At 27.3% G+C, this 15,095-nt stretch overlaps 1 protein-coding gene across 1 annotated transcript; it reads left to right on the forward strand.

Moving 5' to 3' along the window:
- Window positions 1–13,495: 13,495 nt before the first annotated feature.
- Window positions 13,496–14,901, forward strand: CCM_01216 (Mitochondrial substrate carrier; the record flags this gene model as incomplete). Its single annotated transcript, XM_006666373.1, has 8 exons — window positions 13,496–13,530; window positions 13,589–13,658; window positions 13,753–13,788; window positions 13,845–13,977; window positions 14,034–14,126; window positions 14,188–14,244; window positions 14,301–14,772; window positions 14,868–14,901. 8 exons carry the CDS (start codon window positions 13,496–13,498, stop codon window positions 14,899–14,901), a joined length of 930 nt encoding a protein of 309 aa, XP_006666436.1.
- Between the last annotated feature and the right edge of the window lie 194 nt (window positions 14,902–15,095).

Consider the following 15,095-nt stretch of genomic DNA (forward strand, 5'->3'; position numbering starts at 1 on the left):
AAGTAGTAAGCTACCTACTATATATAGTAGTTAAACTAGTTATATTTCTTTCTTATATATTATTAAATAAAGAAAAGAGGTACTAAGCTATAAAGATAGAAGTATATAACTATATCTAGGTATTAAGAAAGCTTTAATATATAATTAATATAATAAATAAGCTACTAGTAATATACTTTACTAATTACTACTTTATTATTTAACTAAATAAATAACTTAATATTACTAATATAATAAATAAATAAGTTATTAATAAGAAAATTATATAGGCTATAAAGTATACTAATAATATAGATATAAGAGTTATATATTATAAAGGTATAAACTATATTATCCTAAATATATTAAATAAGCTATCTATATAGCCCCCTTATATAGACTTAAAGTAAACTAGCCTATTAAATAATATATCTAATAATTATATTAAGCTATAGCTTAATAGCCCCTAAGTAGTATACTATATAAATAAGAACTTCCTTAAGGTATAGCTTATAGTAATACCTATACTATATATAAGCCTTATTAGTATAAGCCTAGAATTTAAAGAGTAGCTATATTATAAATACTAAGAGGACCTAGTCTAGGTATATATATAGGATACTATTATATATAATAATAAGTTAGCTATTAATAATAAAGCTAAGCTCCTATTTAAGATTAAAGATAGGCTTTTATAGAAAGTAATTATAAACTACCTAGATAAGCTATATATTCTATATATAGTAGAATAAGATATATTTAAAGCTATTTATACTAATAATTATATAGTATATAATAAACTTAAACTAATACTATAGTAATACTATATATATAAAGGTAGTAAGTATTTTTAAGAATTCTTATAATAATATATAAAGTATTAAAAGTATTATAAGTAAGTATATATACTATATAGGAATCTATAGCTATTATTACTAGTACCTATACTATACTACTATATCTTAATTAACTTTATACTAGTATTACTACTTTTAGAATAAGGGTATATAGTAATACTAGTAGTAGTTTATAAATTTAGTAAGTTAGTATTAATAGCCCCCCTAAAGAATATATCTAATATAGTAGAGGTAGTATAAATCCTACTTAATATACTATTTAATAAAGGCTAAGGTATTCTTAAGATTATACTTTTAGATAGGGACTTAAAGTTTATAGTAGTATTATAGTAATATATATAGAAGTAAATATATATAAAGCTTATATATACTATAGTATACTACCTATAGATAGATAGCTAAATAGAATAAGTAATCTAGATAATATCCTTAGCTATTTAAGTCTATATTATTAGCTTAGAGAAACTAGTATAATAGGAATTAATTATACTATAGCTAATCTTTTAAATTAATAGTATATAATCTATATTAATAAGGTACTTACTATATAAAGTTATTAAGGGATTTAACCCTATAAATATATTAAACTATTTAATTAATAATATACTAGTAAAATTAAACTATAAGGTAGCTAGAGTCTTAATATATAATACCTTTATTATTACTATAATAATAATAAAAAACTATTATAACTAATAGTATATAACTTACTTCTTTATAGTTAGTAATATAGTATATTTTAGACTATATAAGGGATATACTATAGCTAATAACCTAAGGTATAAATTTAGGAAGTAATTTATAAGACCTTATTATATTATAGAGTATATTAGCTATACTATATACTAACTAATACTACCTACTATATTATATATCTAGCTAGTAATTTTAATAGACTACTTAAAGTTAATATATAGGCTACTAATAGAATCTAATAAGCTACTAATAGATATATAGATAGCTATTAAAAAGGCTAGCTATATAACTCTATAGGCTAAAGAACTATATAAATATACTATAATACCTAAGCTATTATAGCTTTATATAAAGGACTATAAAATTATCTAGATAATAAATAAAAAGTATAAAGATAATATATAATTTTTCTAAGTATAATATTATAATCTAAATAAAAGTTATAATAAGTAGTTATTTACTAAAAAGCTAGGTAAATATATAGTAGTAGTATTAGAAGATTAGATATTAAATAAATACTATTTATTATTAGATTACCTAGTAATATAGTATTTATAAAACCTCTTCTCTCTCCCCTTAACTTACTTACTACTTCCTTTATTTTTTAATATTAATATTATTACTTTTCTTAGTAGATAGCTATTTCTTTCTATCTTTTAATTTTTATTTCTTATCTATATATATAATAAGGTAAGCTTATTAGTAAAATATAATATAATAAGCTTATTAGTAAAAGTAGTATTATATAAGGCCTATAAATATAAGAAAATAAAGTATTAAGATTTACTTAATAACTTAATAAAAGAAGAAAGCTTTTATATATTAGCTTCCTATTTATTAACTATACTAACTATACTAAATAAGCCCCTATTAGTAAACCTTAAGCTTATAAAGCTTTACTATATATAGATACTAAAGAATATTATAAATTCTATACCTATATAGTATAATAAAGTTAATCTAAAAGCCTTATATAATATAGTAAGTAAGCTAGTAAAGCTACTTAACCTACTAAATACTAAATTCTAGCTATTACTAAAAGCTCTTATTATATAGTAAATATTATACTTAAATTAGAATATCCTACCTATAATAATATACCTTAAGTAATATATATTAGGTATATAGTAATTATATACTCTTAGCTATAAGAATACTAATAATCTACTAATAACTAAGTATAATATATTAAAGCTAAAAATACTTATATAGATAGTAGTTATTATAGTAGTTTATAGTATAAATAAAGCTTATACTATAAAATAGTATCTAGAGGATAAGAATCTTAAAAAAGTATTTATAGAAGTTAAGTCTTATATAGCTAAGTTTAATATAATATTAGAAATAGAGAAATAGGTAAAGGATTATATAGTAGAATTAATAGTAAAGCTTATAATACTTTATAGTAAGAAAGGGAAATAATAGGATAATAAAGTATAAAAAATAGAGTTAACTAATATAGAGTAATAAAGGCTAAAAATTATTAAAAATATTAAGTAAGTTAAGTTAGTAATTATATATAGTAGTAAGAAGGAAAACCTAGGTAATATTAGCTACCTTACTTATATATAACTATAATAAATACCTTCTTAGCTAATAGTTAAACTACTACTCTTTATTATATAGTTTAATAGCTATATTAATATTAAGCTAATAATACTATAAAGAGTAGCTAGGTATAATATTATACTAGTTAAGGTAGAATATAAGTATTTATATAGCTTATAAGAGAATATATATAATATAGTTTAAAGTAACTTATATATAGTAAATAGGATTAATATTATTAATAAGTTATAAGTATATATAGTTAAGATATAAAGAATTATAAATACCTTAAAAAAGAATAATAAGATAATATACTAAAAACTTACCTACCTAAAGGACCTAGTTAGTAGAGTAAATATTACCCTAGTAAAGCTATATTAAGATACTAGATAGTTTATAATACTACTATTTACCTTTATTAAGGTAGTATACCTAGAAGGTAGTACTAAGCTACTTAAAAGCTATATAAAGGAGCTAATATATATTATAGAAAAGATAGCTATTATAGTAAGGAATTAACTTTAAAGACCTTAACTAGGTTAAGAAATAGTAAAGGCTATAAAGAATTAGATTAATAAAGTTATAGCTTATACCCCTATAAATAAGCCTAATATAGTCCTATATAGTATTAACTTTATATACTAAATAATAAAGATAAATATAATTATTATATAATAAGAAGTTATATCTATATAAATATATATTAATATACTAATAACTATATAGAAGTCTATAAAATATTATCTTTATAAGTAGATACTAGGCCTAACCTACCCTATACCTACCTATAGGCTAAAATATAAAAAATAAGTTTAGTAAGTAAGCTAACTTAATAACTAGTTAGTCTATAAATCTAGGAAGTACCTAGCTTATAGGTATAGTAACTATAAGTAGAAATATTAAAAATATAGTTATAGAACCTATCTAGGGGTAATACCTATATATAGATAGTATATATCTAGCCTAGCTTTTACTAGGAATCTTTAAAAAGGACTTAAAAAAAATACTCCTCTTAATACTATAAAAGAGTCTTAATAAGGTATAAAAACTTATAGACTTTATCTATACTATATAGAAAAAGATAGTTATTATAGATATAGAACTTATTCCCTTTAAGGCTATTTAATATATTATAATAAAAGCCTTTTAGGAATACCTAGTAAGTAATCCTTAGCCTACCTTCTATATAAAGGTAGCCTAGAAGCCCTTAGGCCCCTAGGTAAAACTAGTTCTAGCCTATTATAATACTAAACTACTAGTTAGCTATTACTCCTACCTAGAAAAGATCTAATCTCTTTACCTATAGGAGCTTATTACTAAGGCTAATAGGGCCTTAAAGGTAGATACTATTATAGCTACCTATTAACTCCCCTTTAGAGATATAGTTCTTTCCTTCTATAAAGAGGTAAAGAATTATACTAAGAATAATAAATAGGTTAAGGTAGTTTATATTAAAGAAGTATACCTTACCTAATAAAAATACTCTATAGTAGTTAAAAGAGTACCTATCTTAAAGATTCTATAAGATACCTTTAACCTTATTATAAAGCTTTTAACTATTAATAAAGTAAATATTATATTAGCTAAGACTATCTAAGCCTACCTAGGAGTTAGATTAAAGACTACCCTTATTATTAGAGTCTATAAGATAAGTATTACTAACTACCTTTATAATATAAGAGTATTCTTTTAAGTATAGGCCTTTATCTATAAACCCTTTTTAGAGTCTATTTAGCTTTATTAGTATTATAACTACTATACTATAGGATATATTACTTATTATTATAATAAAAAGGCTAAATATAGTTAATACTTAAGTAGTACCTACCTAGAAGGGGAGGCCTACCTAGTAGTAGCTAACCTAAGTAAAAAAAGGTGCCTAAACTATAAAGGTTAATACTTAGCCTAAGCCTAAGCTTATTTAGTCTAAATAAAGTATTAAAAGGTTATTAATATAGAATACTACTAGTAATTAATAGTTTTTACCTAGCTATAAAAGATCTAGTACCTACTATACTCCTTTTAAGCCTTATTATTAAATAAGAAAGGCTTAGTAGGCTAGGTAAGCTAGTTAGTAAATAATACCTTATTAAACCTATTAGGCTAGTAAGCCCCCCCCCTAGTCTTAAAAGGGCCCCCCCTCTAGACTCCCTACTAGAGGCTAAAAAGGAGACCCCTTAGCTTACTAAATAGAATTAATATTACCTTTAAGCTTAATAGGCTAAATATAGTAGTAAGTAGGTTACCCTCCCCTTTTTAATAGGTTATACTAATAAATTAAGCCTAAAGTATAGATAACTTTATTAAGAAAGTATAAATAAACTCTTTCTTTATAATCTTAACCCTTCTTTTATTAAGAGTTAATATAGCCTTAGTTATAAGCTCCTTTTTAAACTCTTTATAGATAGATATTAATATAATACCTTTTTTATTAAAACTAAATATTTAAAGTAAACTATTACTAATAGTAATAAACTAACTAACTAATAACTAGCTAGCTAGGGACCTATAAGTAGCTACTTTAGCTATTATATCTACTATACCTATTATACCTAACCTCCTAATAAGACCTAGTAAGACCCTATAAGTAACTACCTAGAAGCCTACTAAGGTAATAAAGAATACTAATATTATAACTATTAATAAAAATACTATTATAGAATATTAATAAAAGTAATATCTAGATATAGCTAGTACTTTATAATAAATCTAAGCTAGATATTATTATTATATAGAAAATATTAAATAATAAACTATTTTTAGCCTTAGTATTAGCTTTATACTAGTACTTTTAGGGAAATAGGAGGATAATAACTTATATATATAAAAGGATAAGTATAGAAAACTATATAGTCTTTTTTAGGAAGAATAACTACTATATTATCTTTTCTAACTTATTAGTCTATTTCTTTAATATTTACTTTAAACCTAGTATAGATCTAGTATAACTCCTTCCCCCCTAAGATAAGGAGTTACTATATATTATAGTAAAGGATTTTAATATCTACTACCCCCTTTAAAATATCTATAAGAGGACTTTACTAATATTAAAAAGGACCTTATTTACCTTAAAGTAATTTAGAATAGTATTAATTACTCTTTAGGGAATAGTTATAAGAGAAAAGTTTAATAAGAAATTAAGTATACTAAACCTAATCTAGTACTCTCTAGACCTTAAAGGCTAGATACTAGATTCTTTAAAAGACCTAGTAAGGTCTAACTACTACCTTTAGCTAGTAAAGGTTAGCTCCTTTATTCCCCCCCCTATAGCTATATACCTAGCCTAATATAAAATAAATATAGACCTAGTATAAATAAAGATTATAATTAGGTTTCCTTTAGATCCTAATAAGCTATATTAGTTATCTATTTTAATAGAGATTAATATAGTATTTAAGAACTTAGATAGGATTTTAAAAAGGATCTTATTAGTAAGTATCCCCCTCTAGGTACCTTTATAAGGCTAGGTAGCCCCCTAGTAGATACTTAAAGTTATAATAGTAATAAAGAAAGCTTAAAAGCTTTATAGATAAACTTAAAGGGTTAGAATAGAAGGAGACTAGAAAAGAGTATATTAGGTAGCTACTACCTAAGATAGGATAGTCTAGAAAGTAAGGAACTAAGTATAAAGAGTTTATCTAGATATAGTTACCTAGATACTAGGTAGGCTTTAAAGGTATTACTAATAGGTAAAAAAGTATACTAAAGGTATAGGCTTTAATATAGTCTTATTACTTAAAAAAGGAAAAGACCTCCTAGTAGCTAAGATAAGATAAGAAAAGGTTAAGGTCCTAGTAAAAAAGTTCTTTCCTAACCCCTTAATAGGCTTTTATAACCCCTAACTACTAGTAAATAAGGTTCTAAACTAGGATATAAGTATAGTATTAAAAAATATTACTATAAACTAGGTAAGGTCTATACTAGTAGGGTATATATTATAGAATACCTTAGGCTTTAATAGGATTCTTTATAGGTTCTTTAAGATATTAGGAGAACTATTATATCTTTACTTTATAATACTTTATATAGCTTATATATAGATAGGATATTTTCTAAAAAGGTATTAAGTAGGGATAATAATTATTATATAAAAGCTAGGTAAGATAGAATAAGAATATAGGATAGCTAAAGGATAGAGACTAATTACCCTCTTAAATACTATAGGAAAACTCTTTAAAAAGATTATAGTAGACTAGGTAGTAAAAGTAGTAGAATCTTATAGGCTCCTTCTAAATAGCTAGATAGGTAATTAATAATAATAGTTAATAAAGATAATAATTACCTTAGTAGTTAAACTTATCTAAATTACCTAATATTAAAATAGCTTTACTTTAATACTCTAACTTAATATTATAGGTGCTTTTAATAATATAGTTTACTTAGTAGTAATAGCTACCCTTTAATACTTAAAGTTCCTTACTATTATCCTTTCCCTACTAAAGACTTACCTTTAAAATAGGATAATATAGATCTACTTAGATAGATCCTTATTAAATACCCTCTAGATCTAATAAGGAGTCCTATAGAGCTCCTCCTTATTATTAATTCTATTTATTCTTTTCTTATTATCTTTATACTAGGCCTTAGTTAAGGTTTAAAGGATAATAACTATAGGGTTTATTAATAATATAAACCTTTTTAGTATAGTAGTATCTTAAGACTAGGTTATAGCCTAGCTTTAATAAGTATAGACTATCTATTCTAAGTAGTTAGTAACTTATATCTTAATATTCTTTATTCTAAAATTCTAGCTTTTTTACTTTTAATAAGGTTAATCTATAGTTTTAAAGAGCCTCTAGCTTAGGGACTACTAGCTTATATTATAGGTAGTAATTTAACTCTTAGGAGTCTAGCTTATACTATTACTAGTATAGATAGTATATATAGCTAAAGTTAAGGTAAAGGTTCTCTCTACTTAATAAGCCTTTAAAGCTTTTATTAAGATAGCCTAAGGCTTTTAACTAGGATATACTAAAGAACTTTACCTTTATACTATCTAACTAATTATAGCTTATAGCCTTATTACTTAGTATACCTTAAGAAATAGACTAGTAGGCCTAGTTACTCCCCTTAATACCTTTTAGGTAATATACCTTTATATAGTAATAGGAGCCTTCTAGGCTATAACTACTTACTATATTAAAGTTAAACTTAATATCCCCCCTATCTACCTTTACCTTATTACCTATAAGGCTTAGATTTTAATAAGATAAGAAGAGAATAAAATAGTAGCTTAACTTTAATATATAATAACCTAGGTTATATTATAAATCCTAATCTTAATAATATAGTACTATAAGATTTAATAATAAAGGCTACCTTTTATATACCTCTTAAAAGGACTATTAATAGATATTAACTAAATAGTAAAAGGTAATAAGAAGGAACTAGGTAAGTAGCTTTAGATTATATAGAATAACTACTAAGAAGATATAAATATATACTATTAAAAGTAAGTTAAATAGCTATAAATTTACCTAATATATTACCTACTATAGATCTAATATAAGAAAAAGGGGGATACTTTATAATTCCCTTTATACTATATTAGTTTACTAATTATATAGCTTTATATAGGTAAGATTAGGTTAGTAGCCTTCCTTTATAATAAAAGAGTCTTTAGATTCTCTTTATTAATATATTAATATAAGAAGGGACCTAAAGATCCTATCTATATTATCCTTTCCTATCTACTATTATACCTAAGCCTAGATATAACCCCCCTCTAGAACTAAAGAGATATTCTCTTAGCTTTTAACTACCTAAAGTATATAATAACTATTATAATATAATTCTATAGATAATAATAGCTATAATACCTTTAAATATAGATAGGTAATAAAAAATAATAAGCTAGGCTAGGTCTTAATTAGGTTTTAATAATAATATAGGTAAAGGTAGGTTTAGAGTATAATATTCTATTATCTAATTAGAGTTTTTTATAAATTTTTACCTATTAATATAATAATATTTATTAAAAATTAAAAGAATAAAACTAAAGTACTTTTTATTAAACCTAAAGGTAAAGGTAGTTAAGACTATCTTAACTACTTTAACCTCTTTCTTAATAATATCTTTCTTAACTACCTTCTTAATAGTCTTTTTAGGCTTTTTACCTTTATTTAGAAAGGGCCCCTTCTCCTTCCTTTTATTTTTAATACCTTCTTTAGTTAGGCCTTTTCCTTTTCTATTAATAAAGGCTCCTTTAGCCTTCTTCTTTAAGATTTATTATATTAAAGATAGACTTATAGTAGTAGTATAATTAAGAGAAGTCTAAAGTAACTTAAATAGCTCTAACTTACTATTATTAATAACCTTATTATAAGTAATAAGATTAAACCTATTAAAAAGTATAAAAGTATTATATTAAGGCTTAAGATAATTAATTAAAGCTATAAATAAAAAGTATATTATATATATATTATTAGTAAGTCCTTTAAGAATACTTACTAGTTTACTCTAAACTATAGATATACCTAGAAATAGGTATACCTTATATACTAGAATTAGGCTAAAAGGTATAGTAAAAGTAGTTATATTATAAGTATACTTCCTAGTTATACTATCTATAGTATAGTATTAATAAATAGCTATATTATATAGTTAAATATATTCTTTATCTTCTTTATTAAGGAAATTATTAATTATATTAAAAGGCTAAGTTAAAGCCTTAAGAATAGATTAAGTAACTAGCTAAGACTAAATAATAATAATAAACTTAATAATAAAAGTATAGATATAAAGATAAGAGAGCTTTTTCTCTATATATTAAAGATAAGAGTTTAAGTTTAAAATTATACTAATTAGCTTCTAAATAAGAAAATAAGGTAAAAAGACTTACCTTTTAACTTATAATAAACTAACTACCTTTTATTTATAAAGGGTAGATAATTTATATAAAGAACCTATATAGAACTAATACTTATAAAAGTAAAGTAATATATTCTCTTTATTAACTTTTTTTTTAAACTTTTATTTACCTTTCTCTTTTTCTCTTTAGGCTTTTAAATTAAAGGGAATAAAGTAGGTAATATAGTCTTTATAGTATTTATAAGACTAGTAAGAGAAAGAGAGGGAACTTTAAAAGTAATAATATAATATTAAAAGTTATAAAGAAACTAAAGAGAGGATAAGAGGTTAGTAAAGAGTAAGAGAAAGAAGAGTAGAAGTAAGGAGTAAGATAAAGGCTAATAAAAACTTATAAAAATAATTAGGCTATTTAAAATAAACTAAGAAAACTAGGTAATAGACTAATAAGTTATAATAAGGTAAATCTAATTAAAAATACTCTTTATAAGGTATTTTAGAACTATAGGCTTAGACTTATATAGAAGCTTTAATATAGAAGGAGATATAATACCTTATAAGTTTTTAATTATTAAGTAAAGTATATTAGTAAATATAAGGAGTATAAGAAGTAAAGAAGAGTATATATAAAAGTAAATAAAAGTTATAATATTAATAATTAAAGAACTAAAAAGACTAATAAAAAGGCTAGAAACCCTTTTTTAGTTAAGTATAAGAGTAAAAGTTAATAAATAAGATATTATAAAGTAACTATATAAAGTTAGTTAATAAAGAATAATAAGATTTAATAAAAAAAGGCTATAGGTATAAAAGAAGGGAATATAAAAAGGGAAGAAAAGGTAGAAGAGAAAAAGGAGAAAGATATATTAATAAAGATAAAGAAAATAATATTAATAATAAAAGAAAAAGAAAAAGAAAAAAAAAAGAAAAAAAAAATTACCTTTTATTCCTTACTAACTACTAACTAATAGTTAATAAGGTTTTAAATTACTTATTTATATAAAGTCTTATTAACTATAAATAGAATTAAAATAATAACTTATTAATTATATATTAACTAATAAAAAATAATAATAACTATAAGTATTTAAATAAAGTATAGTTAAAATTACTATTTAGCCTTTATTAAAAGCTAATAATTATAAAGAAAATATATTTATTTATTTATTAAGTTTTATTATATAGTATAAGCTAATAATAATAAAAATTAAAGGTAATCTTAAAAATACTATTATAATATCTTTTATAAGATATACTTTAAACTTATATAAATAAAGTATAAAGTATTAAGGGTAAAAAGAAATAATAAATAAGGATAAAAGCTAAAGACTTTTAAAAAAGAAGGGAAGTAAAAGTATTATAAAAGCTAGGAAGCTATAGTAGTAGTTAAGCTTAACTAGCCTAAAGACTTATAAGGCTAAATATAACTCCCTTTAATATAAATAAAAATAAAGAGAAAAGGGAGGAATTAAAAGGTTAAGAGGTTAAAAGGATAATAGGCTTAACTAGTCTAAAGATATATAAGATTAGATATAACCCCTTTAATATAGATAAAAACCTAAAGGGAAGGAAGGTAGTTAATAGGCTTAGCTAGCTAGAGTAGTATAGGCTAGATATAGGCTAGGATATAGATAAAAACCTAGTATATAGTATTAAGAGGGGTCTTATTAAACCCCTATATACTTTAAAATAAGATTATAAAGAATTCTATAAATATAGATAAGGTTTTCCCCTAGGTACTCTAGTTTTTCCTTACCTTATAATTAGTAAAGGTATTAGATAGGTTATTTAGCCTAATTAGTATATAAGAATTATTATTATTATATAGAAGTCTAGTAAATACCTACTTAATACTATTTTTATATTTAAATATAAGCTTCTTAATATATAATATATAAACTACCTAACTATTACTACTATATTAAAAGTTATATATAAAATAATATAAAAAAAATAATTAATAATATTAGTATATAATCTATAGAATAGACCTATATAGCCTTTAGTATATTTTATTACCTTAATATAATAAACTATACCTTAAATATTTTTATAATAAAAGGCTTAAAAAGCTATATATATTAGTAAGTAAAGTATATATTTATATAGTAATTAATATTAAAGCTAGAATTTAATAGTAACCTTATATAGTATATAATAATAGAAAAGGCTAAGAATATAGTAAGTATAGTACTTCTTATAACTAAGATAAGTATAGCTATTAAAGTAATTAAAATAATAATTAAGATAATAAAGCTAAAGTTAAAGCCTAAATAGAAGCCTATATTATAGTAGCTAAAGCTAGTTAAGCTAATCTAAGACTAGAGGTAGTATATATTTAGAATAGATAAAGGCTAGTTTATTAATCCTAAGGATAGCTAGTTTACTAATCTTATAAATATAGGTATACTAAGCCTAATACTAATTAAGCTATATATAAAGGAACTTAGATAAAATATAGAGGTATTAAAGCTAGTTAATAATATAGATAAAGATAATATAGATAAGAATAAAATAAATAAGATAGATAGGATAGAAGTATAAGGATTCTTTAGGTTACTTCTTTTTATTTTTATAGAATAATACTTTTTTCTTTTATTATAAGACTTATATATACTTATAATTTAGCTTTACTTAAAAAGAATTATTATTAACCTCTTTATATATAGTAAAGTATAATTAGTTTTTATCTATATATAGGGTAAGATTATTTAGTTTTATTTAATAGTAAGGTTACTACTATAAGCAATAAGGCATATTATTACGTGTATAGCACTACTTAGGGCTATAAGCTACCTACTTAGTAGCTAGAGAATATATTATTATCTTACTAAAACTCTTATGCCTAATAGAAAGTACTGGCTGCCGCGGTTAACACTAGTTACATCTTTTGATCCCTTCTCAACAGACGCCTGTATTCCTGTATCAATTACCAAGGCGTCGTCTTGGAGCACTATTGGCTCTTTTGTACATACTGAATAACAACACTCATCAGTGCCACTCTTACGACGCCCTGTCGTCCCGAGCATTGGGCATCGTCCCCAGTAATCAATACCTAGATACCTAGGTACCTACCAGGTAGCTACCTTGGGTAATAGAACCTACTTCGTGCACCGTAGGTACCTACCTGGTACAAGGGTAGCTGCCACAGCTCTGACCAGCCGCCTGCGAGCGTGCGCTGTGGCTGCCCCCCCGGACTCCGAGGCCGCGAACGGAGAAAAGCAAAATTTACAAATGTACTCATGACATCTGCTGAAGCGCTGAAGCATTGCCACCTGCACGCACGACTTCACAGGTCGCATACTAATCTTTTCTCTCCCGCGTCTGCGTCGAGACTTGTTCTTCTTTGCTCTCGCTCAAGCTCACCACCGTTGCCCAACTCTTCTCCGACCATCGACTCATAGTCGACCCGGCTCTCGGTGCATCCGACAGGACCGCCACCCTTTTTCTCCCTCCTCCACCACTACCGAAAACTCCACGTCGGCTATTTCGACACTCGATACTGTGACAGCTTCGCGCGTGCCTGAATTGCAGTCGTTCTCCCAGCCGTCAACCTGGCGGCCATAGATTCGAAAGCATTCGGCCCAGCGCCAACTGCTGTGGCCGAAATGGCCCTGCCAAATGCCGAAGCCGAGGAATATGAGTACGACCATGGTATCTGGAAGCTCTGCCACACCCGAGTGCTAACTGTTGGCCATTAGCTATGAGTCGCTGCCACCCAACTTCTCTTTGCTTCAAAATATGGCAGCTGGCGCCTTTGCAGGTATAGCTGTACGTCTCGTCTTGGCTCTCCGCAGGAGCTGGCGACCTATTGCGGCACCGACAACGCACGCTCGTATGCAGGCATCACTAATTGATCAATTAGGAACACACTGTCATGTATCCTATTGATGCAGTCAAGGTAAATCTCCACAGGAGGACGTCATTTTCCCGCTCGCACTGACTTATCACCGCCAGACTCGCATGCAAGTTCTGAACCCAAACACGACGATTGCCTACAGCGGCGTGCTTCGCAGCACATATCAGATGGCTGCGGGCGAGGGTTTTTTCAGCCTTTGGCGAGGAATGTCTAGCGTCATCGTCGGAGCTGGTAGGATGACCGACCCATTCAAAATGCCAGCGACAGCACACTGACGTATTGAACAGGCCCGGCGCATGCAGTGTACTTTGCTACGTACGAGGCCGTGAAACATGCTATGGGAGGAAATCAAGTAGGCGTTCACCACCCGCTTGCAGCCGGTGAGACTCGACCCCGGTTATTGTGGTACGCAACGAAACTTACTGACATCCTTGTGTTCAGCCACTAGCGGTGCGGCGGCCACGATTGCCAGCGATGCTTTCATGAACCCTTTTGATGGTATGGACGAAGCGCATACCCCTCGCCAGAGACATTGTTTAACAACCGCGATGCAGTCATCAAGCAGCGCATGCAGATTCAGGACTCGAGCAAGATGTACCGTTCCATGGTGGACTGCGCCAAGTACATTTACCGGAACGAGGGTTTTGGCGCCTTCTACCTATCATACCCCACGACGCTCTCCATGACCGTTCCCTTCACAGCGCTGCAGTTCCTCGCATACGAATCGCTATCGACCACCCTGAACCCCACCAAGACGTACGATCCCGTTACTCACTGCTTGGCCGGTGCTATTGCAGGTGGTTTCGCAGCCGGTCTGACCACGCCCATGGATGTCATCAAGACGATTTTGCAGACCAAGGGCACGTCCACCGATCCCGCTGTGCAGAACATCAATAGCTTCGCTGGTGGCTGCCGCTTGCTATACCAACGCGAAGGCTTCCGCGGCTTCTTCAAAGGTGTCCGACCTCGCATCGTGACAACCATGCCCAGCACGGCCATTTGCTGGTCAGCCTATGAATTCTCCAAGTACGTGTGTCAGCTCCTAGGGCCTTGATCTCCAGCCTCCCTTTTCTCGTTTACCCTCTTTTACCCTACACGTCACTAAACTGACCTGTCAACAGGGCTTACTTCATCCGGCGCAACGACAGGCAGTAATGCTACGGCGAGGTGAAGATGCAAGCGTCACACCCACGTAGCGCATAACTGCGGCGTCTCATCAGCATCATTTTTCTGTCCAGTGCGGCGATGGTCGTTCACGATGTCCACTGGCCTTTGTATTTTTCATTTATGCCTCATAAAAGTATTTCCGAGGGCTGGGATGCCCATCGCATATAGCCAACCAACAAATG

This window comes from Cordyceps militaris, assembly GCF_000225605.1.
Source record: "Cordyceps militaris CM01 unplaced genomic scaffold CCM_S00001, whole genome shotgun sequence".
NCBI lineage: Eukaryota > Fungi > Ascomycota > Sordariomycetes > Hypocreales > Cordycipitaceae > Cordyceps > Cordyceps militaris.